At 41.4% G+C, this 22,597-nt stretch overlaps 2 protein-coding genes across 2 annotated transcripts in view; one reads left to right on the plus strand and one right to left on the minus strand.

Moving 5' to 3' along the window:
- Positions 1–4,600: 4,600 nt before the first annotated feature.
- Positions 4,601–8,669, minus strand: c3h19orf67 (chromosome 3 C19orf67 homolog). The gene is made up of 7 exons (XM_053418011.1): positions 8,498–8,669; positions 8,130–8,346; positions 7,469–7,616; positions 7,065–7,165; positions 6,286–6,504; positions 6,016–6,156; positions 4,601–5,022 (listed from the first exon to the last, which is right to left on the minus strand). The coding sequence occupies exons 1-7, from the start codon at positions 8,667–8,669 to the stop codon at positions 4,896–4,898; spliced, it is 1,125 nt and encodes a 374-aa protein (XP_053273986.1). The 3' UTR covers positions 4,601–4,895.
- Positions 8,670–10,695: 2,026 nt separating this feature from the next.
- The window catches only part of pkn1a (protein kinase N1a), a 41,652-nt gene continuing 29,750 nt past the window's right edge, over positions 10,696–22,597 (plus strand). Inside the window, exon 1 of the mRNA XM_053419432.1 lies at positions 10,696–11,539. Within this exon, the coding sequence (XP_053275407.1) occupies positions 11,516–11,539 (24 nt within the window). The 5' untranslated portion in view covers positions 10,696–11,515. The remainder of the gene's footprint in view (positions 11,540–22,597) is intronic.

The following is a 22,597-nucleotide window of genomic DNA, read 5'->3' on the forward strand; positions in this document are numbered from 1 at the left end:
CTTCACAATGCTTCTTCTGTTCTGTCAGCAAGTATGAGCCCCTGAAGGCCCCCCCACACCCCTAACTCTTACACCCTTCTGCTTGTACTCACTGCACTGCTGTCACTGTCCTGCTGCTTGTCACTTCTGTTTTTACAACATCACACTTCTGTAATCTTCCTTCCCACTTCCTCTCACACACAGGCTTCACTGCACTACCGCACCGCCGCGAGCATGCAGCGTACCCCAGAACCTACTGCGACATCGTCAAGCCTCTCTGCGCCACCTCGCCAAAGCTCACCTGTGCCGACCTCCCACCGAGGAGTCTCGGGCAGCAGGGGTTGAGCCCCCAGCTCCGCAGGCTGGAGCAGCACCAGAGGCACCTGCTGGAGATGCAGCAGCGCAGGGAGCAGCAGAACAGGCCGCTGGAGGAGTCAGAGCAGGAGAGGAAGACAAGGGAGGAGGAGGAGCAGAGGAGGAAGAAAGAGGAGGCAGAGGAAGAAATAAAAAGGAATAAAGAGCAGGAGGAGGCAGAGGAAGAAATTAAGTTGAAAAAAGATGAGGAGAGGAAGACGAGAGAGCAGGCAGAGATAACTAAGAAGGAAGAGGAGGAGCTGGAGCAGAGGAGAGATTTGGAATTACAACTACAGGAGCAACAACAGGAGCTGAAGCAAAGGCAACAGATCATGCAGTGGCAACAAGAGCTGCAACAGTCTAATACAGGTCAGGACGTGCTGCTGTCCCCCTCCTCTGGGCTCTGCACCATCTATGAAGCTCTTGAGAACAGTGATGAAGAGGTGGCTGAAGATGAAGAAGAGGGAATAAACGAGCTGAATCCTACAAAAGAGAAGGAGCCCAAGAAAGAGACGACAAATATAAAGATAGTCAGCGACTTTGAAAGAGTGATGTCAGATAAAGAAGAACATGAAGACTCTTTGCCATCAACCAACAACTACCCAGAAGCCCCTGAGACACCCAGCCCCCCCTCCCAGGATAATGACAGCTCCTCCCCTTGCCCTCCTGAGTCTCCAGAGCGACCTCCACCCCTGGACCTGGACTGGGGCAAGAAAGTGGACATAGTCCAGCAGCTGATCAATCAGACCCTGCTGCTGAACGGAGACGGCTGCTCGTCCTTGCTGCGGATGGCGGGGTGTGCAGGAGGCACCCTGAGCCCCCTGGAGAGCAGCCTGTGGCCCACCCTGCTGCCCCCGCTCACCCCTCCCTCTGCCACCGTCACCTCTGTCAGTAGTTTCTCTCCAGAGGCGACTGGAAGCTCGCCACAGGGAGAGTGGACAGTGGTAGAGCTGGAGACGCATCACTGAGGAGCGAGTGTGGGATTTAACTCTCCTCTACTGTTACACACACAGGGATGATGACACACTAGCTTTCTACTCGCACACATAAACAGGGTGATACACATATCTGCTCAGCCCAATTTATCTGATATAATTGTTAACATACACACAATTAAGCAAATGAGTTCAGGGAACAGCTGTAAAAGATGAAGTAAATTTTTGCACTGGGAAAAACGAATTATCATAACAAATGACATCACCTGTTAAAAGAAGATGAACCTCATCACTTAGATGACCATCGTATTGTTATGAAGGTTGCAAATCTCATTGCCACGTATTTTAGAAAAATAACCACCTGAGACAAATCAATAATTGTTTTCGCATGGTACAAAAAAAAAATCAATGGAAGGATCAAATACTGACCGGTCTCGTAAACCTGTGGTGCTGTGGATCAGTGGGTCTCAAACAGATCTAAAGTTAAATCTGAGTGGTCGCAAGAGAATTAACAAGATTAAAGAGCAGGAAAATAGATTATTTCAGGCTTTCCCGATAAGTGCTTTGCGTCTCCCCCCTTTAAAAACTACTGAATTTCTTTTACCTTTTTGAAGGCTTTATAAAGTGTTATGGTGGAGCAACCTGAGACCGATGCATCACTTGCAGTTGAAGTGGTCACAGCCTGTATACAAGAGACTTAAAAACTCATAAGACAAAAGGTTGAGAGCATCAGCTGAGGATTCACCTGAGAGACACAGGGATTTTCGAACTGGAAGAACAAGCACATTTTTCATAGATGCTAATTCTTGATGCTACAGCTGAACATCCGACTGTTTCTTACAAGTATGTGAGCTGTTTATTGATGCAAAAAAAAAATCATCATCATACGATCCTCCGGTGATGGTAACTAGTTACCAGCCCCAACAAAGTAAATGGTTAGTTTGAAGATTTCAAAAACGGAAAAAGTCACTTGTGCATTTTTTTTTAACCTTATCCAAAGTGTGGAATATTTGGTTATATTCTTATGCTCAAATACTTATTCTTCTCAAATATGTCTTTAATTCAACACTGATGCATTGAGTGGTTAATAACTATTTTGTTAAGGAAAAAAGGGATCAAACATATATATTGTCCAAATGAAGGTATGATAAAGGCAACCTGTTTCTTATCTACCGTGGAAATTAAAGTAGACGACCACAAAGCGACACCTCACTGAAACTCAGCTCTTCTCTTACCTCACACTCGTTATCCGACCCCATGGAAACAAACCCACTGAAATTACGTCTCAACCCACACACACCTGAAACCATGTGATTATTGGCAAGAGTCCCATGATGCATCACTCCAATCAGGGTGTAACTGGACACTTTGCTTTATGCCAAAACCTTGTGCCATGGTTGGCCACACGCACTCACCCTGATGATGCCAAATGGCTCCATTAAGTCGAAGGTAAACACACTGGTTGTAGCTCGTTTAACTGAAGCCAGAGCAGTTCCTATCATGTTATTATTTAAAAGTGGGAATACACTGGAGATTTCTTACCACTGAATATTGCTAAAACAGATCTACATGATGCTCACAGATTGACACAAAGTTGCACTTATTCCAACTCAAGTCATGTAATGTTTACTGAATCAAATATGTTGATGATCGAGGCCCAGAATCCTCCCCCTACTGAAGGTCATTAGCCTCTGACACACTGGAGTCAGGCACTGCTGAGGTTGGAGTCAACGAGCACATGATTGAGATCAGGTTTAAACTGCTGAAGGTTGTTTCTCCTCTGGTGGACGTCACTGTTCTGGAGCCGCACGTTAACTTTTTTCCACAGGTGTAGTCTTCCTTCGATTCTCACGCCCGCCTGACAGATGACGCTTCTTCAGTCACAGGCAGCGGACAGATGATAGTCTGTAATTCTATCGGACACAGACTTTAAACAAGACTCTAGGTTTGAACTAACACTTCTGTGAGGGTCAGGGGTCACTGCACTGTGTCATCAGGAGGAGAAGGGTTTGGTATCAGGTTATTCTGGGTATTATTTGTGTATCAATGTTGACTGTGGTGAGCTACAGTACGGTTGTTTGTGTGTGTTAGTGTGTGTCACTCACTGGTTGTAAATGTTCTTATCTGTGCTGTACGCCGTCGTCAGTCTGTGTGTTGGTCAGTCAGTGGTGAAGACAGGCTCAGGTCACTGGTTTAAAGAGTGGGGAATTCTTTGAAGCCAATTTTCCTAACAGAAATTTGATTGTGACCGAAGGGCTCTAAAATCTGGAAACTACAAGTGACTGGTGTCAGAAAATTTGACATTTATTTCCCCCCCATGTCTCATCCATGTTTTGTATTCAGTCACTTCCTGACTTGCTGACTTGCCCTCCGGTGTTAAACCGTATAAAGGCTGAATTGTTTATCAGCTGAAGTGAAAACGGAGAAGACTCGGAAGCCAGTGTTTAATCTTTAATGACTCAACAGACAGACTCTTACCCGTTTGTTTTTTACACTGTGAAGAAAATTCCCTTGACCGTTGCACGCTAGTTTGTCCAGTCTCTTTATGGAAGCTTGTGAAGAAGCTATAAAAACTGCTTTCCTGTTCCTCCAGGCAGGGCAACATTACTCTCACTGTATTTTTTTAACGAAGCTGGACTTTTATGAAATGTGCTCACGCAAACATGCCCGAGTAGTTTTGTGTATATTGTTTAAAGACTTAACACTGTAATGGAAACTCCACTTTACTTTTGTACTTGAGAGATTTAGAAGTATAGCAGCCCTTTAAGAGTCAGATATAGATTTGTAATGAATTAGAGAATGAATGATGTTGGTTGTAAATGGTAGATTTGATTCTTTGTTCTAAGTAAAATGCCTTTTTTTATGTCCACTCTTTGGAAGTGATGAGCTGAATGGTTGTAAGGTCAAACTGAACACAGCAGGCTGAATTCTGGGGGAAACACTGTCATTTATTACTCAGTGTAAGTTGTTGAATCTGACATTTGGGATATTAATTTATTAAACATGAAATGAGGCTCATGTATACTAATTTAAATGACGATGATGATGAACCTGATGGAGTAAACTGGGCTTTCTCACTTGTGGGACCCAAATCATGGCAGCTCGTTTTTAAGTGTAAAGAAATTCTTTCCTTATTGTCTTTGACTTTCTGAACAACAGAAACCTGTGATTGTTTGTAATTATTTCAATGCAACTTTTAATGTAAATAAAATGTTTTTTTTAATGAAAATACAACATTGTATTTATTTACAACATAACAAAATACTCTTAAAAATGTGAACACTTAAAACGTAGAATACTTTTAAAACTATAAAATTATTTTTTAAGATTACAAGAACACACTGAACAGATTAAAGTGACAAACATTGTACAGCAAAACCTCACACAAAGTGCACAGCATTAAACAATTTTTACATGGGGCGAGGAAATTGGCTTGAGGTTGTGTTAGGTGATTTCAGCTCAGGTGTCTCTACGACGGCATCCACACACATTTAAACCAGGATTTACCTTCAACGTCCTGTTTGAACAAAACTGGTCCAGTCCATTTCCAAATGCTGTGCGAAACCTCAATGTAGATGTCATGTGCACTATAACACAGATGCACACACCCTCCTACAGAGCAGAGCGTCACAGAGTGGTCTGCTGTGACAACAGCAGCTGCTGCAGGAGCTCTGTAGCATTGCAGCTGGACGGCTCCTTACTGCCCAGGAACAACAGCCTGTGATAGTCGGCCTGAGGGACCTCACACGTGATCCTACTTCATGAACACATACAAACACATGTCAGACAATATATAAAGAGTTTGTTTTCATTAAGAGAAGCTGTGTTATAGATATTAATGAGGATCCTGAATGTGATGGACTTTCTTTTGTAGCAATTAGCAATACATATCATACATAAATATATATATAATACAAGTATTTAACTTCAGACAACAGGAGTTTTTATAAACTTGTTCCCAAAATGTGCCTGATTCTTTCATCAAGATCCATCACAACGGTAAAGAGGTTCAGAAATGTTGTAAATCTTGTTAAGTTAGGGAAAGTTAAAAATAAACTGGAGTCGCCCCCTGATGTGGATCTGAACACGCTACAATATTAGAAAATATCAGTGCACCACACACTACAGGATATTATTTTACGATTATTGCCTCACAGGCAGCGACACGACATATCACATCTCATGTGACCTAATGGAGAAGACGATTTAAACAAATTGGAGAGTGGCGTGGAGTGACATGCCATGCCATGTTGATAAACAAAAGCAGGTTGGGCGTCTGGGTGACAAAATGGTCCAAAAGACGCGGTCAACAACTTGACAAGTTATTAATTGTCAGTTATAATATCTGTCAATGGTAGCAGATTAACTGGCATTAGCCTCAGATGTTTACTGTTGCTTGGCAGCCTCGTCTATTATCTCTCTCAATGGCTGTTGTGGTTCTGCTCAGAAAGAACTGACATAATCCTCCTGATTTTAAATCTTAAATATCAACTATGTTTGATAAGTAGAATCTAAAATTGGGGCAGCGCTGATCATTCTGCAGACAGTCTGGCAGGTTAAAGAGTGGCTCTTTAAGCCCTCACATCATCTGTGCCCAACATCAGTATCAACACAGGTTCCAGACCACATTTCTCCTCCAATTCTCAGGGTCAGAATCAGGGTTAAATCGGCCCATAATCCCAGTGGTCTGTGCCCAGCTTTAGGAGAACAACTCTAGGTTTAAAAGGAAGAATGTTTACGAGTATACCATTCGTTGATGTCCTCTGTGTCAGGGTCTGGGTTCACCTGCACCCAACCACCGATGGACCACAACCTCACCACGTCACTTTGGCTCTCCTCACCAGCATATGTGTGTGCATTGGGAATATCCTCATAGCACAGGAAGTAACTAACAGGGACACAAACACAACAGTAAGAAAATCATCATAGCATAAAGTTTTTAAAAGAAGAATTCTCATCAGTGAGCGACCGAGCGAGAACTGAAGGGACATGGGAAATAAAAGATGGAGAAACTCACTACTCTGTCTCTCTAATGGTTTCTGCTTTCTCCTCGCTCTCTCCACCCTGCTTCTCATCTGCCTGCTGGGGTTTGTCTGGGAGCGTCTCCACGTTCCACCGCATCCGTTTGTACAAGCCCGTGTCAACGTGGGGGATGTACGGAGTGGGTAAGCAGTAGCGGAACGCTGTCAGCCTCAGTCGGCCAAGCTGAGTCTGACCGATGCAGAAGTGAGACAAGCTGGGACCACAGACAGGAGAGTTAGACGGTAAAATAAATGAAAACAGACCGATCCCGGCAGGGAAATGAGACGGTTACAGTAGAGAAAGTCACAAATGGGTGCATCAACATTTACAGTTAAATACATTTATACTTTCTACAATCTGTAAAAGTAGCGAATGTTGGTTTTATTTATTGTGTTGTTGATAATGTAGGCCCTGCAAAGATGATTACAGGCTTGTGTTATTTGAAGCAACTTCTTTAACTAGAATTTGAGGTATGCAAATGTACAAAGTTAAATATTTATAAACTATACACACAGTATACCTGCCCTCATAAATTTGAGGTTTTATTATACCGTATATATTTGCATGGACATAAATCATTAAACAAAACTGTGCTGTGATGTACCTTGAGGACCAAGATACCTGGACAGACAACATTTATTACAGGATAAGAATGACAATAATCTTCCAGGAGAAAAGTGTATATATATATATATATATATATATATATATATATATTAAGATTTCATAAATTCTAGATCTTGTTCCTGTGTGTGTGCGTGTGTGTGTTTGTACCTGCTAGGATCAGATTCATCCAAACAGAGGAGACTGTGCCTGGCGTGGGTTAACACCAGCTGTTCCAACTTGTCACACAGCTGCTCAGAGAAGTCCAACAGCTGCACAGACGCAAGCAAACACACCAAAACACACAAACACACACAGAGTAGAAGTTTAGAGTCAAGTAAGCAGTTAAACCTGTCGTTTTCTAATATGTCTGTTATTGTGAATATCCTCTTTGATCTGTCAAGTAAATTGCTTTAGCCTTTTATAATGAAGTTGTTTTATGGTTAATGGGTTTCATACACCCAAGTGTAATTTCTACGTTCCCAGGATTCCAGTCAATAATGTTTGCGAGAGCTAAATGAATTTGAAGCTATCAAAACAGCTTCATCCTACAGGGGAGAAAAGGAAGCATTTACCCGTGTGTAGATTTCATGACGCAGAGGGGTGTGCTCGGACATCAGGCTTCTCTGTGCCGTGGATTCCACGTAGTTAAAATAAGGCTGACAGGTGAACAGGAAGTCTGGTACGGCAGCAGCATGAGCCTTCCTCTCTTGATCATCCTGCCTGTCAGAACACAACGACAAAATGTCAATCCTTAAACAGCATACAAATTAATAAATAAATAATACAATACATTTGATTTATATCGGACTTTACTTAACAATGTTACAAAGGGCTATAAGAGAAATAAACAATCCCAGACAGATAAAATAGGAATAAAAGCATGTAACATCCACAGAGAAAAGAGAACGGCCAATTACAACCATTTGTAAAAGTCAACTTCAAAGAAGGAAATTAAAAGAAGCATGTGGTTGATGTGGTCATGTCCTTTCAAGTGATAAGCCAGGCAGCATCATTTTGCATTAATTGAATACAATGGAGGGAGCACTGGCTGAAAACTAAGTAAAGTACAGTACAGTGCTCAGGTTGAGTTGATATGAAAGCAGGCGCAACTTTTTGCAAAGCAGCAATTGTTGTGTTTTTTGGGGAGATAGTCTTACGGTGGAAGAAACAGGCAAAGATTTAAGTCAAATCGATAAGGCCAGTGTATTGTGGTCACCTGAGACCCTCACTCACCCTTTCATTAAGTCATCTGCTTGGCTCAGGAGGAACTGGAGCTGCAGCCGCATGGACTGGATACACGTCTCCTGGAATCCGAGCTCCAGAAAGCTGTAGGCCTCACTGTCCCAGCTGCAGGACGCAGTATCACCGCGGGGTGGCGCCAGAGCGACGTCAGCCAGTACCGACAGCGGTGCATCTTCATCACCCTCATCATCATCGCCATCCTCCAGCTCTGAGACGCATTCATTATCAATGTTAACAAGAGAAAAGTGGATCCTTTAAGAATACAAACAGCACCAAGCCCCTTTAAGAGGCCGTGTCTTATTTGGCTGTTATAATTTAAACTCTTGAAGAGGTGTAGGACCTGACACGCATAAACCCACCGGCTATAGCAGACGTTAGTTGACCTCTCTGGCCGGTGTTGGACTTGCACTCCCCGGTCTCTGACGGCCTCTCAGCTGCGCTCTCGTCCTCCTGCGGGCGTTCCCCGATCATTTCATATCCCGGAGTGGAGTTTTCCAGCTGGAACTCGACTCGACCCTTGACACCTGTCATGTTTTCTGCTGTAGCTAAAGTCCGCACTTACACGACAATCTGTTGAAAAACAACAAAACGCCACATTAACGGTTGTTTGGAAGCTGCCCTGCACTGCACGAGCGGTTAGTCACTGCTAGCTGACACTAAGCTGTTTGCTAATTCTCCAAAATACTAGCCGATGCTAACATACACTCAAGTCTTCGAGTACATCTACACGTATCGTGTGTTTAGTTTGTTGAACGAATGAATCCCCACCATAGTTAAATATCCAACCTCAAGCAGAGTGTAGGGTATTATTCTTTAATAACAGACGACCGAACTTTAGCTAGCTGCGTAGCTAGCGGTTAAGCTAACTTACCTTCTCTGGTGGAGGAGCGGTCAGAAGGTCACGGTAAGTCGCAGTGACCGTTGTCTAACAACTAAACAATGAATTACCAAAATAAAAGTTACATTTTTGTCGAGGTTCACGTTACAAACAAAAATGTTGGAGCAAAACAATTTTCCGAATTATAAAATAATCCAATATCCTTTTATTGTTAAGTGTCAGAAAAATAATCGACAACCATTTTAATTTAACATTATAATTGAATATGAGTTATTTGTCAAGCAGATATTTAATGGAATTTACATCAAAATTGTAAAATAATGTCTGTTGAGAACTGTAATTTTGTTTACCACAATTTTCACAATGCAATAAATCAATGTTACATCTGTAGTAAAGTCCCTGTGGACTGAAATACATGAAAACAAGTCTCTTAAATACTACTTTAAAATAAAAAAATACTATTAATATAATATGAAACATGTCGTTGACATATAAATGACTTTATAAAATGTGATTAACCCAACAAAACATAATTTACAGCTTGACATTTATTTGACAGCAGTGGTGATTGTTTGGAAATGTGAAGAAAGGCATCTTGTCAGCCAGTTATAAATCATTTCTCCCCTGTCAACACATCCACACACTGAATCAATTTATGTGGATACATTTACAGATTTGCCAGTATACAGGATATGTGCTGTATGTGTGTATCTCAGAGCTCTTGGGCTACGCTCTGTTCCGTCTTCCTACTCATCCTGTTGCTGACAAATTTTCATTTTGCAAATCAGCTATGCAAATGTGGTCCAGATCACCTCCTCTATCAAATCTACCCACTCACACCATTGCTTTCCCCTGTGATGAGTTTTCCTGTCTCACCTTCTCCCCTCCACACATGAGAACACAGGCTTGTTATGAATGTGTCCGGATGAGTTCAGTCTCAGTTGCACTTTGGAGCTAAAAAAGACTTGGACCTGATTAATTTAATCCCTTCAACCCACTATTTAATTGGTTTACTTAGCTACGCTTTGTACCTGGATTATCTTAAAAAATATTTTACAGCAGTTAAAGGTATTCAAGTGATTCTTTATAAGTCTAGTAGACTGTGAGGAGAAATGATGAAGCTACAAAAGTGAAAGCTTATGATGGTACTTGAAAGGGTAATTTTTTTAGAAAAATAAAAGAAGTCATTAGACAGCAACAGTTAGGCTTTGCATGGAATTAATACCATATCCATAACTAAAATCAACATTGCTGTACATTATGTTAAGTAAAAATATATATACATATATAATCATATTCATATCTCATCTCATCTTATTTTTTTATATTATTTCATACTATCTAATTTTATCTAATTTTATCTCATATTATCTTATCTTATCTCATCTTATTACATCATATCTCATCTTATCTTATCAAATATGATCTCATCTTATCTCATCTAATATCATCTCATCTAAAGCATTGAAATATTATGTGATACTAATTCACGATGTGATACTAGTACACGATGTGAGTACTGTGTGTCGGAGAGCATGGCTCTGTGTTGATGTCCCTGCCTTCACATGTGTTTATTCAACAGTTGGTTCATTATAAGTTACAGTTCACCACGACTGTGCTTGTGCGGGTCACATGACACATCCGGGCGCGCCCCCGCCGCCTTGCCCCGGACCAATGAGCGGTCGGGCGGCATTGCCAGAGCGTCGGGGGCGCGCGGCAGTGTCTCTCGTACAAGTGGTCTGGTGCGCGTGCCCCCGTGGCGTCAGTTGGCCGCAGTTTGAACGTGAGGAGATGCTGAGCGACAAACCACCGATGACGACGCGACTCAGCTCAATGTCGCCGGAGCTCGTCTGAGTGGAGTCAGCGGAACCTTGAGCGGACAGAGGAGCTGGCTATTGTCCGTCATTGGGAGTGTGTGAGCGGCTGCTGGAGGACTGACAGGCGGCGTATTCTTCTCCTTCCTCCGCGTGTTTGTGTGTGTGTGTGGCATGTGATACAGAGACCGAGGCGTGTTTCACGGATGTTACCGGGAGAAGGAAAAGAAGAAGAAAAAGAAGAGGAAGGCTCTCTCTTTTATTGCATGTGGTGTGTGTGAGCAGGAGCTGCTGCTGCTGCGGCGGCGTGTGTTTTAATGGAGCTGCTGCTGCTGCTAGCTGTTGAATGACGAACCTCCAGGGAATAAGATGAACAATGAGTGTGGAGCTCAGCAGCGGAAGACTCGTCTTTGTTTTTAAAAAAAGCCCCACACAAGGCTTTTTAATGTGACGGAAGAGAGGACTTCACACGTTGGAAAACGCTGGGAGGATCAGTTCAGGCGCGGCCGGGCAACCCAACAATGCGGATTACCTCTTGACTTGTTTGCCTTTGTGTCTATACAGCCTGTGTGTATAAAGTGAAGATAACATTCACCAATAGCCGTCTTCCTTTACCACTACCACCATCTTATTTTACTGTCCTGGGAGAGGAGACAGCCCGTTGACCTGAAGGACGAACCCCACATGTGCACAGGTTGTCTGTGAACAGAGCAGCACAGACAACGATGGCGAACGACTCCATCATACAAGTAAGTGGATGGAGTTGCATGTCCTGTAAACCAGCATCTATAACACTGTTTAACTTTCCTGTCTAGTGGCCTGCAGACCTTCATGGTGGACAGTGTGATCCAAGTTCTCCACACCATATACCACCAAAATACAAATATTAGATCAGTGGTTACAATTTTTTCGTGGCTTTTAATAAAGCAGGATGTGCTTGTGACCTCTCATCGCATGGCTTTAGTTGTGAGCAGTTCAGTCGCTGTTATTGACTGAAGGGGTAAACGTGTTTAGTGTGTTACCAGCAAAAAAGCTCAAATTAGAGGAACAAATTGTAAAATACACTTTATTTTCCTTATAAGTAAAACCTGATCAATATGGTTTTGGTGGCCCAATGCGGATACAGATAATGGAGGGTAAGGAAATGTATTATAGTTAATAGATGTATTAAAAAATATTTGTGACGATCACTGGGATGTCTTTCTCAAAACCTCACGACTTAATTTTGTAGTGCAACGTTTATTCTGTAAATGTTTTAATATCGTCAAACATACAGGCTGATACCGACATGTTGGTCAACCAATAAATGGGTCAAGCATTATTTCCCAGATCACATTGATTAAGGGTCCCAAGCTTCAAATTGTGAACCACTGCTGTAGAAATACAAATTGATGGACAGTTTAACTTTCCCGTTTCTCTTTTTTAAATTGTTATAAATAAATCTCTAAAGATGTTTTTTAAAAGTGCTTTTAGTGACAGGTCCTTCAAGCAATCATCTACAAGAAGAGCATTGTCATGTTGGGTAGTTGGCCAGTGACGCTTTTGTCCTGTGAGCGAGCAGTGGTCAAATATTTCCCCCTGGTATTGTAATTTTTCTCATGAGTGAAATACAGTTGTGTAATGCTGTGACCTGGACATTTGAAAAGCGCTGCTGTAGTTGGACCGTTGCTGCTCTGATAGGATCAGTTTGGATGTGGGTATGGCTTTGCTGGGGTCAGAGGGTGAAGGGTAAGGGAGCTCTAAAGGGCATTATGTTGATGACTAGGCTGCACAGCCAATAAAAACATTATAATGACATGCATTAATGGAGCTAGCTTTAAGGGGGTTTAAGCTCAAACCTCTCAAGGACTTTCTGGTGGCCCCAGGGCCCTACTGTGAGGGTCCACCAACCACTCGGTAGAATTGAAACAGATAGTTTGTCCCTTGTTAATAATGTATGACGAGACTCTTTCTGGTCGTGGTGGATCGGTGACCTTGCTGTTTTATGTTATTGTGTTGTATTTTCCATGATGCGGGTCCCTTGGTTTTAACTGTACCTTTCTGCCTTCTACATGTTTTGTGTGCAGATGCAGGATGCATGCAACAGACAACAGTGGTGTTTGTTATGAAATAACACATCATACAGGCCACATAACCAAATACCATTCGCCTTTGGTTTCTTTATGAAAGCTTTAGTATGAGGAAGTCTTCCTACTTTGCATCTTACAGGGAATGGGCCGAGGATTTCCTGATGTAGCATGTAGGATATAGATTATCTATGGTAATTGATCTTTGCTTTGTTCTCAAGAGTCACTAAGCTTAGAGTGACCTTATCAAGTAAAACATCCACAGTAAATGCAGTTCTTTTCATATTCTCATGACTTGGAACTTGAAGGGCAATGCGGAGGCAGGTGAGCATAATGAAAGGCATAGCTTTTAAAACCTGCTGAGCCATTGTTCCAGTGGAGCTTGTGACATTTCAGTCCAAGCCTGTGTTGTGTATCAGCTGTTACTCAGGTTGAGCTGCATACAGTTCAGATATGCAGGAGCTAGTGCTGTCATGCAGGTGAATGCGTTTGATCTGTTTGTTCTCTGATCATACCTGTGGGCAATTTAGGAACTGTGATATCATTCAGCTGAAAAGGAATATTAGTGAAACGGCAGACAAGTCAGTAATGAAATATGTCCAGTTGGAAGAAGTAACCAGGTGAGGAGCAGGTGCACATGTAAATGCAGGATCTGGACAATGTTAATAATGACTTCAGAAGAGTAGTCATCATCACCATGAGTAGAATAATGGTTGGATGAAACCTGTGTGTGAATCTGAAAACATAAAATACTGGCTGAACACTTGACAGTCCTCATTTTCCCTCTTCACCTGTATTGAGCTGTTTCCTCTGCTGCATTATAAATGAGTAAGCTATGTTGTTTCATTTTTGTTTTAGGTGCACATGAAAATTATTTTTCTCACAGGATTAACAGGGGGTTGACTTAAAGTTTACCTGCGACTTAAACTGCACACCACTATTTACTCAATTGAGCAGTATGCCTTCCCTGTGTTTGTTATTCGCTCTGCTCACAGCCTCTGTCCTGTTTGAAATTTTACCTTTCAGGGTGAATTAATTAGTTGGTGGATTAATGACTCTTCACTTTAGATTAGTAGTATAAATCTGAACAGGTGTTTTGATAATCATAGAATTTAAGTCATTTTCGCGTAAAAATCACACTGGTCCTTGGCTTCTAAAGCATTTGTGGCTTTTATCTGTTTTATATCATTCTCAATGGAACATCTTTGGGCTTAAGTGTGTTGGTCAAACTAAACAATCAAGTTATAATGTTAAGGAAAGGAGCTTTAGTAAATTGTAGTGAGCAAACTGACACTACATTCTACAAGATTAATCAAAAAACTAATTGGCTGTCAGTCATTCTTATAAAAATGTTTTATTCAACATTTATCTTTTCCACACCGCAGTACATATTTCACAATGTCTCCACTGACTCCTTTTGATCTTGTTTTTTTCGTTTATAATTTGTGTCATGTATCATGGACCCCAGCACGTGTCAGTAATAAAATGAACCACAGTCTGTGTTTAATTATGTTGCTTAAAATGCAGCATGTTATCTGACTGCTTTTAAAAGCTTTGTGCTTGGTTATTTTGCTGCTTCAACCGGTTCTAATTCTAGCCTTGGTGCCTTGATGTCCCCCTGGCTAGACGGCTTAGTTACTTAACAAATGTAACATTGCCTTTATGCTCTGTGCCCGTGACATGGGTTGGAAAAATCTATTCCAAACAGATACAGCGACATTTAGTTGTTCCTCCTTAATGTACCTCCTTCAGCAGTTTGAGAGATTTGTCATTGACTGAAAGTTTTACATTTGAATTAGGACAGAAGTGAGGCAGAGACTGAAAGGATCAGCAGACAAATATGATGTGCTTGAATGCAGCTCTGATATTTCAGTTTTTTCCCACATGAGGTCTCCATGTTGTTGTCATAATTTCGGGGGTTGTCACTGTACAGTTTGTGGAGTATTGTGCAGTGGTTGTTTGCTTGTGTAACATATTTTGCACTCTAAGTTCAGTGGAAAATATACCAGACAACCAAGTCACACACTGCTGGTTTAAGAATGTACCTGAGCACAAATTGTCATGTTTGCGAAAGCACAAATGCATCCAGAGTCGGATACTCCAAGGAATGCATAGGAGTACTTCCCATAAGCCTTACCATGACGTAAGGAGAAAGCTATGCACACAAAGTAGGCTTTTCTCAGCTCTGCCCTGTGGCCATGTAGGCAGACAGAATCCACAATAATTCTTCAAGGAACAGCTGAAGAAGCAGAGAGAGAGAGAAAAGGAGCTAATATTCTCTTTAATTTTTCTGGTAGGCATCTCAATGTAGCAATGTAGTCTAGAAGGACTTCCTTTGCTCCCTATCATGTGAGACTATCTCTCACATGAATAATGCTATTTTTAGGCATGTAACATATGATCATAACCTCATATTGGCTGAACTGACTGTGTGCTTTATTTTGCCTCAGAGAAATGATTTGAAACACAACATCTTGAGGAATCAACAAGAAAATATAATTGTAGTCTGTCATGCTTGCATTAAAGACCAACCATTGAGACCAAAAAGTTGTGTAGGGCTGGGCGATATGATTTTAAAATCAATATTACGATTATTTCATACTTTTACCTTGATAAGTGACAATTAATGAACGATTATTATAGGGAAGGCTGCAAAATGAACTTAGCAGGAACCCCACAGTTTGTGAATTCATGCATTAGGGAAAGTACAAAAAAAAACTGGTATTAGGGTTTAAACATGTTTGCCAAAATATTTCACAGATTAATGTCAAACTCAGCTGTTTGTTCCTTTTTTGCCATCGTAGCGTGTGCTCCCCTGTCAGTCAATCTGAATCCTGCACAATGTTGCGTTACATTTTAATTAGGATTTTTCTTGCATTCTCAGTTCTAAAAAAAAAAAAAAAAATGAGAGTCTGACTCAGAAAGTCAGTGAATACTCACCAACACCACTTATAAAATCAAAGATGGCTGATCCACACACACCAGCAGTGGTGCAGGCTGCTGTAATATACTGATTCTAGCAGTTCGGTCCCATTTGTGTCTGATTAAATCTGTTATTCACACTGTACGGTCCTACTTTCATCTGTGGACAAGCTGCTACATCTGTATACACAAAACACAGCTTAATGCAGTGTTATCAACTGGTATTGCTAACAGTGATTAAGTTGGCCAAAGAAAACTGTCCCCACCCGATAAAATTAAGCATAACACCAATAGTTTCCACTTCAGCTGTTCATGTTCGTGATGGATATGCAGTCAGAGAGGCAGAGTCTACTCATGCCTGATACTAGAGCTGATAGTATCAGAGTGGCCAGTGGGATAAAGCCAGCCAACCACTGATGTCGGTCGGTCGGTCGGTCGGTCGTAGGCCTTGCTTTTATGGGGCAGCCAAACCACTAATAGGCTATAATTGTATTGGTGAAATAAAAATTTGAATTAATTGGTAAGAGAGGAAATTTGTTTAATCTTGAGTAAAGCTACTGTTAATTCAAAGTTGTTTTCAAGGAAAAACTGGGTAGTTTGGTTCTTTGCCTTCTTTTACATCAAAATAAGCTCCATGCATTTGGGTCTTGAACAGTTTCTTGTGTAAAACAAGACATTTGTTGACGTTACATTGATCCCCAACATTATTTTCCCTGACACTGACGGGCATTGTTCACAATGTTCTGATGTTTGACAGCACTAAAGTTGTATGGACAGTTTAACATTCCCTTTTCTATGTTTCGTATTGCTGTAAACACATCTATGAACATGTAATTACTTTAGCGATGAGTAGTTTGAGCGAACACCTATCAGAAGAACCATGACATGTTTAATCGTCGGCCAGTGATTGTCCAACACAAGATGTGATAAATCAGCAGTTTATGTCCCCATAGTATTTTATTTTCTCATTGCTGTGGCCTGTCTATTTGAAAAGCGCTGCTGTAGTTTGATCGTTGCTGCTCTGATAGAATCAGTTCGGATGTGGGCATGGCTTTGCTGGGGTCTGAGGGTGGAGGGTAGGGGAGATCTAAAGGGCATTATGTTGATGATGAGGCTGCATGACCGCAGCAGTACAATAGCTTGTATTGTCTAACACTAGCAGCCCAGATCACATTCAGTTCACTGTGAGTTCATTTTCCTCTTTCTGGCTGGAGCATGTTAGTGACCACTCCCTCGCTAACCAACCCAACCAACCCATAACCCAAGCCCCTTTAATCAAGTTTGGTCAATGGTTATTGGGTTGATTTAGGTGGACGGTGAGTGTTTGAGCTTTTCAATTTTACATGACAACTGAAATCACATCTGTTTTAATAGTTTGAGCCAGGCAGCTGTTGTAAGCTGATGTTTCACCTTTTGGATTTTGGTCAGTTTTTATTTATGGTTTTAAAAAAAATCTCTTTCATGGCTTGCCTTCCCTCTGCACAAACATCCCATCGTTCTCATGACCTCATAGTGATGTACCCCTGCATTCCAGCTTTAGTAGGACCCCTCCCTCTCCCCTGACACACAGACACTCAGAGGCCAACCACAGTGAATGCACCCACTGTCATGACATCACCTATCACTGATCTCCAGTGAACCCTACCAGCTTTCTGGGAGGGCTGGAAAAAGAAGGAGTGGTCAGAGAGACGATGTACAGGATGTACAGGAGCAAGTAGGACAGGGTGGGTCACTCAGACAAAACATGAATGTAGAAGAAGTGTTTAATCATTCTGCTGCAACACACATTTGGCATTAAACCCTTTTTAGTCCAGTGAATCCTCACGTATCCTTTCAACAGCCCCATGCCTTATCAACCCCAGTAGCCTTGCACTTTAGCTTACCTTGAACCTTAACCCCCCCCCCCCCCTCCTCATTATGGCAGTGCCCAGGGCCCCCAGGCCACATGCATCGATCCCAGCTCCATCACTCTGCGCTGCTGTGCGGTTTAAACAGCCACTCAGTCAGGTTAGTTATCTCTGGAATTACAGGGGATTGCTGCATATATTGACAGCTTGTAATGCGTGTTGGGGGAACAGAGAAAAAGACACTAAAAATAGTTATAGTGTTTCTGTAACTGTTAAATCAGACAAACAGGACAAAGAATTTATTATAGAGATTGTTGCTTTTAGGTTAATTAGACTTTGTAGCAAAATAACTAGGTATTATTCATATTGCAAGAACTAATTCAATGCTCTGGCGAATCTCCCAGTTTTCACCAGCACATAAACAGAACAGTTTAGTCTGCTTCAAAATATAGTGCATTTAGAACATTGAGCTGTCACATGCTCTCAGTTCTCAAATCAAAAGGTCAAACACATTTTTTACTAAAACTAGTTGAAGAGAGAGCATCATGCTGTAGCTCTGGGAGGGGTGCTCACTTTGAGGAAATGTACTCTAGATATTTGTTGACAGAAGCTGATGAAATATCAGCGCTGTGGTTACATGTTCACTGGAGACATTTTCTGACGAATTTCAGTGTTTTTGATTTGAAATCCGTTCCTGAAATGTAAAATTGTCATCCTTCTGCACACATTGTGGTGGTTCAAGCATTGTGATTTCCCCCACAGCAGGGGGTCAGCTGGTAAACAGTTCAAGAACAAAGCAATATCAGTTAAGTAAGTGGGATAAACTAGGCATGGAGCTCACATTGCTAAGCTTCACTAGACAATCAAGCTCCTCCTTTCTCATGAAACTCTCCTCCCTGTGATGATGTTTGTCTTCATTTGAAATTAAAGTCGTCTTTGACATAAAAAATATGTGAGTAAAGTCTAAACTGTTGAATGATTCTCTACAGTCTTTGGTGAATCGGTATAGAAAAGATGGTGCAGTATTGATGGAGTTTCCTCAGTGCCATATTCTGGCCTCCAAATAATTTTCTGTCAAATCAAATTCTGTCCTCTAAAGACAATGATGGGCGTGGCCTCCATGATTTTAAATTGACATGGGTTAAACTAATTGGTGCAAGGAGAGTCAGCTAAGAGTGTAACCAAGAGGAAAGAAAGACATTGGGTGTCTCTCCCTTTCTCACAAATGTCCAATCAATCAAGGCTTTTATAGCAGGTCTAGATTGTGCTCTTTATATTATTTACACAGACTCAGATTTTCCGTATGAGCAAACATTTGGCCACATTGGCAAGAAAGAACTCCCCTTAATAGGAAGACACCCTGGGCAGAATGGGGTTCTAGGTGGGCGGCCATCTGTCTATGTTTGTCAGCATAATGTTGCAGCACACAGCAAGTATAAAGTTACAAACAAAGCTTCTACGTTTCCTTAAATAATTATAACCGAGTAATTAGGGGTCGTCTTCAAATATACACAAATGTTTTTTCCCCACATTATATTTAAATTAATACCATCAAAGGGCAGATATAGTTCAAAACTGGATTTGGACCTGCACAGGATTCTGTTTATACTCCCCTGGTTGTCTACACACATGGACTTGCTTTTTTGGCTTTGCTATTTTGAGTAGCCTATTGTAAATAATTAAAATTGTAGCTTTGTCAATAAAACAGCAGATCGTAAGAAGCGGCCAGAAGAGGATGTTTCTGAAAGGAAGTACATCACTGCACAGAAAGTGAGGGAAGTGGTTACGATGGTCTAAATGTTGTTACCAGGGAAAAGTGATTTAAAGTTTGCCCAGCAGTCTTTATCCATGACTGGATGATTGGCAGTTCTCTGCCAGGCTGATTGATAAGTGTCTCACAGTTTGTCAGATCCAGGTTTGCATTCACACAACACTTGCCAGACTGTGTAGTACCACAGCTGATACCGCTCCTGTCGTTAGTCGTATTATTGTGTCGTATAGTGACTCTTACTTCCTGAGGTCTCTCCACACTTCCAAATAAACATTTGTTCATCTCGGACCAAACTCGCTCTGGCCGGTTGTGGAGTGGACCAGCAACAGACATGACTGTAAAGTGAGCCACCATGTTGCCCTTCTATTATCCTGCTCCCTCCAGTCTACTCTCACCCGCTATCTCTCCCTCCCTCCTGCCCAGGCTATACGCACCAGCTGCTGCCTCCGTCCTCTGCCTTCCCCTCCTCCCCTTCTCCCCCCCTCATAGAATTCCCTCTTGTCTACCCTGTTTGGGTGTAGTTGGACCTCAAGGGCTGTCCTCTACAGGGGATAAATACAAGGGAAAAACGTCTGCTTTTCAGTCAACAACCAAACAAGATTTCACACGTTTATGATTAAATTGTTAAATAACTTAATCCTGCCTCCATCAAGCGATTGGTGTCATGTAGCCCTAGAAAATGTGGTCTCTGAATATTTATGGCTAAAAGACCTTTTCACAGACAGAATACATTTTGTTCATGTTGTAGACCACAGCTATCATAATCTACCAATAATGAATGGGTCACTATATGATTGCTTAGGTAAAACTGTTAGATTTGAAAGAAAGGCTCTGTGTTTTCTTAATGTTTGGATTAACTGCGTCAAGTAGCCAAATATTTCCTATCATGCTTTTGATCCTCCATAGCAGTTCAGATACTCTTTGTGAAAGTTGATGTGTGTTAGGTTTGCATGTGTGGTTTTGTGTGTGTCATACACAGAGGGTGTAACTGGTAAGATATAAATAGCCATGGGAGTTATTAAAGTCTCCCCACAAACAATCCCTCTCATTAGTAAGGGCTGGAGATCAAGTTACACTGATAACATTTGGCCTACTGGGAGGCTCACCAGTTTGAGCTGAGAGCTCGAAGGTTGAGTTGTTGGATAGCGGAGTGGAGACGCAGTCAAATCACTTTGAACAAAATCAGTCACAAACATGTAAAAACATTTGTACAACGTGGATGCTGCATCAGTTTCATCATTACTCGTGCTTTGATAAGTATGTTTTATTGTAAATATTAGGAGTGACCTGAGCTCAGATAAAGAAATAAAGGGTATGCTTTAAATATGGAAATGAATACTGTCAAGGTTCCACCACTTTATCAGAGTCTTGTAAAAGTACTTGATTTTACATTGACATTATAGTCTATGAAAATGTTTCTGTGACCAGCTACATTGAAACATGGTAGGATGTTTCCTTGCATTAGGTTTCACAGTTTCATCAGTCAGACAGAGGAGGTGAGGGGAGGACTTGGTTCCTTGATACAGACGTGAGATTAGTCCATAAAGTTGTTACTGTCCAAGTAAATAGTCAAAGTCATAGTTTCAGCTAAAGGTTGTGCATGTGCCTGCAAATGGCATGGAATGTACTTCTCTCACACTTGACAACTTGTTTTTTACTCTTTAGTCTGTGTACTTGTCATTCTGCAATTAATTTAGTTTACTTCTAAAGTGTTTTCTTCTTCCAGAACCTCCGTAACTCTGCTCCTTTGACTTCATACTCGTATGACATCCAGCTGTCATTCAGCTCATGCACTGTTGGCAAGCCTGAACTCAAAGGGAGTGTTGGACAAACAGATAGCGTAGGTGAAGGAGGAGAAAGGTGTTTCCTCGCGTGTTACCTGCAGGCTTGGCTGTCATGGAAACTGCTGGCAACAGAATGAGGTCATAGATTTTCTACCCTTATGATTTATGGACACAGAACATACACACGGACACGTACACACACGCACCTATTTCCAGGAAGATAATTGTCTAGTTCAGGATGTCTTCCCTGCTCAGTCAATAGAGCATTTAGTATTTATGTACAAATGTCACAGGTAAAGAGAGAAAGAGCATTCTCCTCCCAACACTGAATACATATGACACCTTTCTCTGGAAACATTGATGAGAACTGCCTTTGGGAGAACAATTAACTGAACCTAGGCTGTCAAATTATATTTGGCTATGTTATTAGAGATTGGATGAAAGGCCTTTTTGTCTCCACACTTGATTGAACTGTTATTTACAATAAACTGTGGTTACTCAATCAGGCCTAGACTTTGCCATCATCCCCAATTGCTTTGTCTAACCTAATTCAAACCCTGCCAGATATAAACCTAATTCACTTAGATGGGTTCTGTGTTTCTTTTCAACCAACACACCAATTTCCTAGAGAATTTACCCTTTTTCTCTTCTGCCTCACGGAATGTGTTGCTTTCACTCTACGCTAGGCTCCAAAAACATGACTTTATTCATAAGCCAAACCTTTAAAGTCATTGTCTCTTGCTTTATATAAGCCTGTGCAAATCTGAGTGCTTTCTACGATATTAAGCATAGACATTTTGTCAGATTAATCTACTCGAGGGTTATGTAACAGCTTAATCTTAATATAAAAACAGCTGCTTGTTTAATGTACGCAAAAACTGCTCTTGCACAACCTCGCTAACAGATGTTGCAAAGAATTTATGCATTAGATATCATTTAAACCCTATTATCACTAAATTTATTTTTCATTCTCTCATTTCTTATTTTAACGAAACAAAGAAATAGAATAAAAAGACAGAAAGTATTTTTGTCTGATTCAGTGCACAAGTCTCTTGTGCCAAAGCCAGCTAACATTATTACATAAAAGATATTCTTATCTCAATAGTTTCTCTTTGACTGCAACCACAAACACTGCTGAACGTGTTTCTGCAAGTCATATAAGCACACGCACACACACACACACCCCGACCTACAGACCTGCTGCGGCCAACACACCTGAGCCCAACTGTCAAAACCGTTAACGCAGTGAATGTGGCCCTTTAATATGCACTTCCATGCTCCGTCTTTCTCTGTTAGATACGCTATGAACAGCCACATACCTTTAGTTTCCCCTGGGTGCTCTCAACACACAAATATGATATTCTCGTGGCCAGTTTCTGTCTCTATCCACATGTACATACAATCTTTTCCCGCTGCA

This window comes from Pleuronectes platessa, chromosome 3 (assembly GCF_947347685.1).
Source record: "Pleuronectes platessa chromosome 3, fPlePla1.1, whole genome shotgun sequence".
In the NCBI taxonomy this organism is placed as follows: Eukaryota; Metazoa; Chordata; class Actinopteri; order Pleuronectiformes; family Pleuronectidae; genus Pleuronectes; species Pleuronectes platessa.

Coding starts and splice junctions, on each gene's coding strand:
- c3h19orf67 (XM_053418011.1), bottom strand. CDS start 8,669: ATGACAGGTGTCAAGGGTCGAGTCGAGTTCCAGCTGGAAAACTCCACT. Junction 8,347..8,497: donor ACTAACGTCTGCTATAGCCG/GTGGGTTTATGC, acceptor AATGCGTCTCAG/AGCTGGAGGATGGCGATGAT. Junction 7,166..7,468: donor GTCATGAAATCTACACACGG/GTAAATGCTTCC, acceptor GCGTCTGTGCAG/CTGTTGGACTTCTCTGAGCA.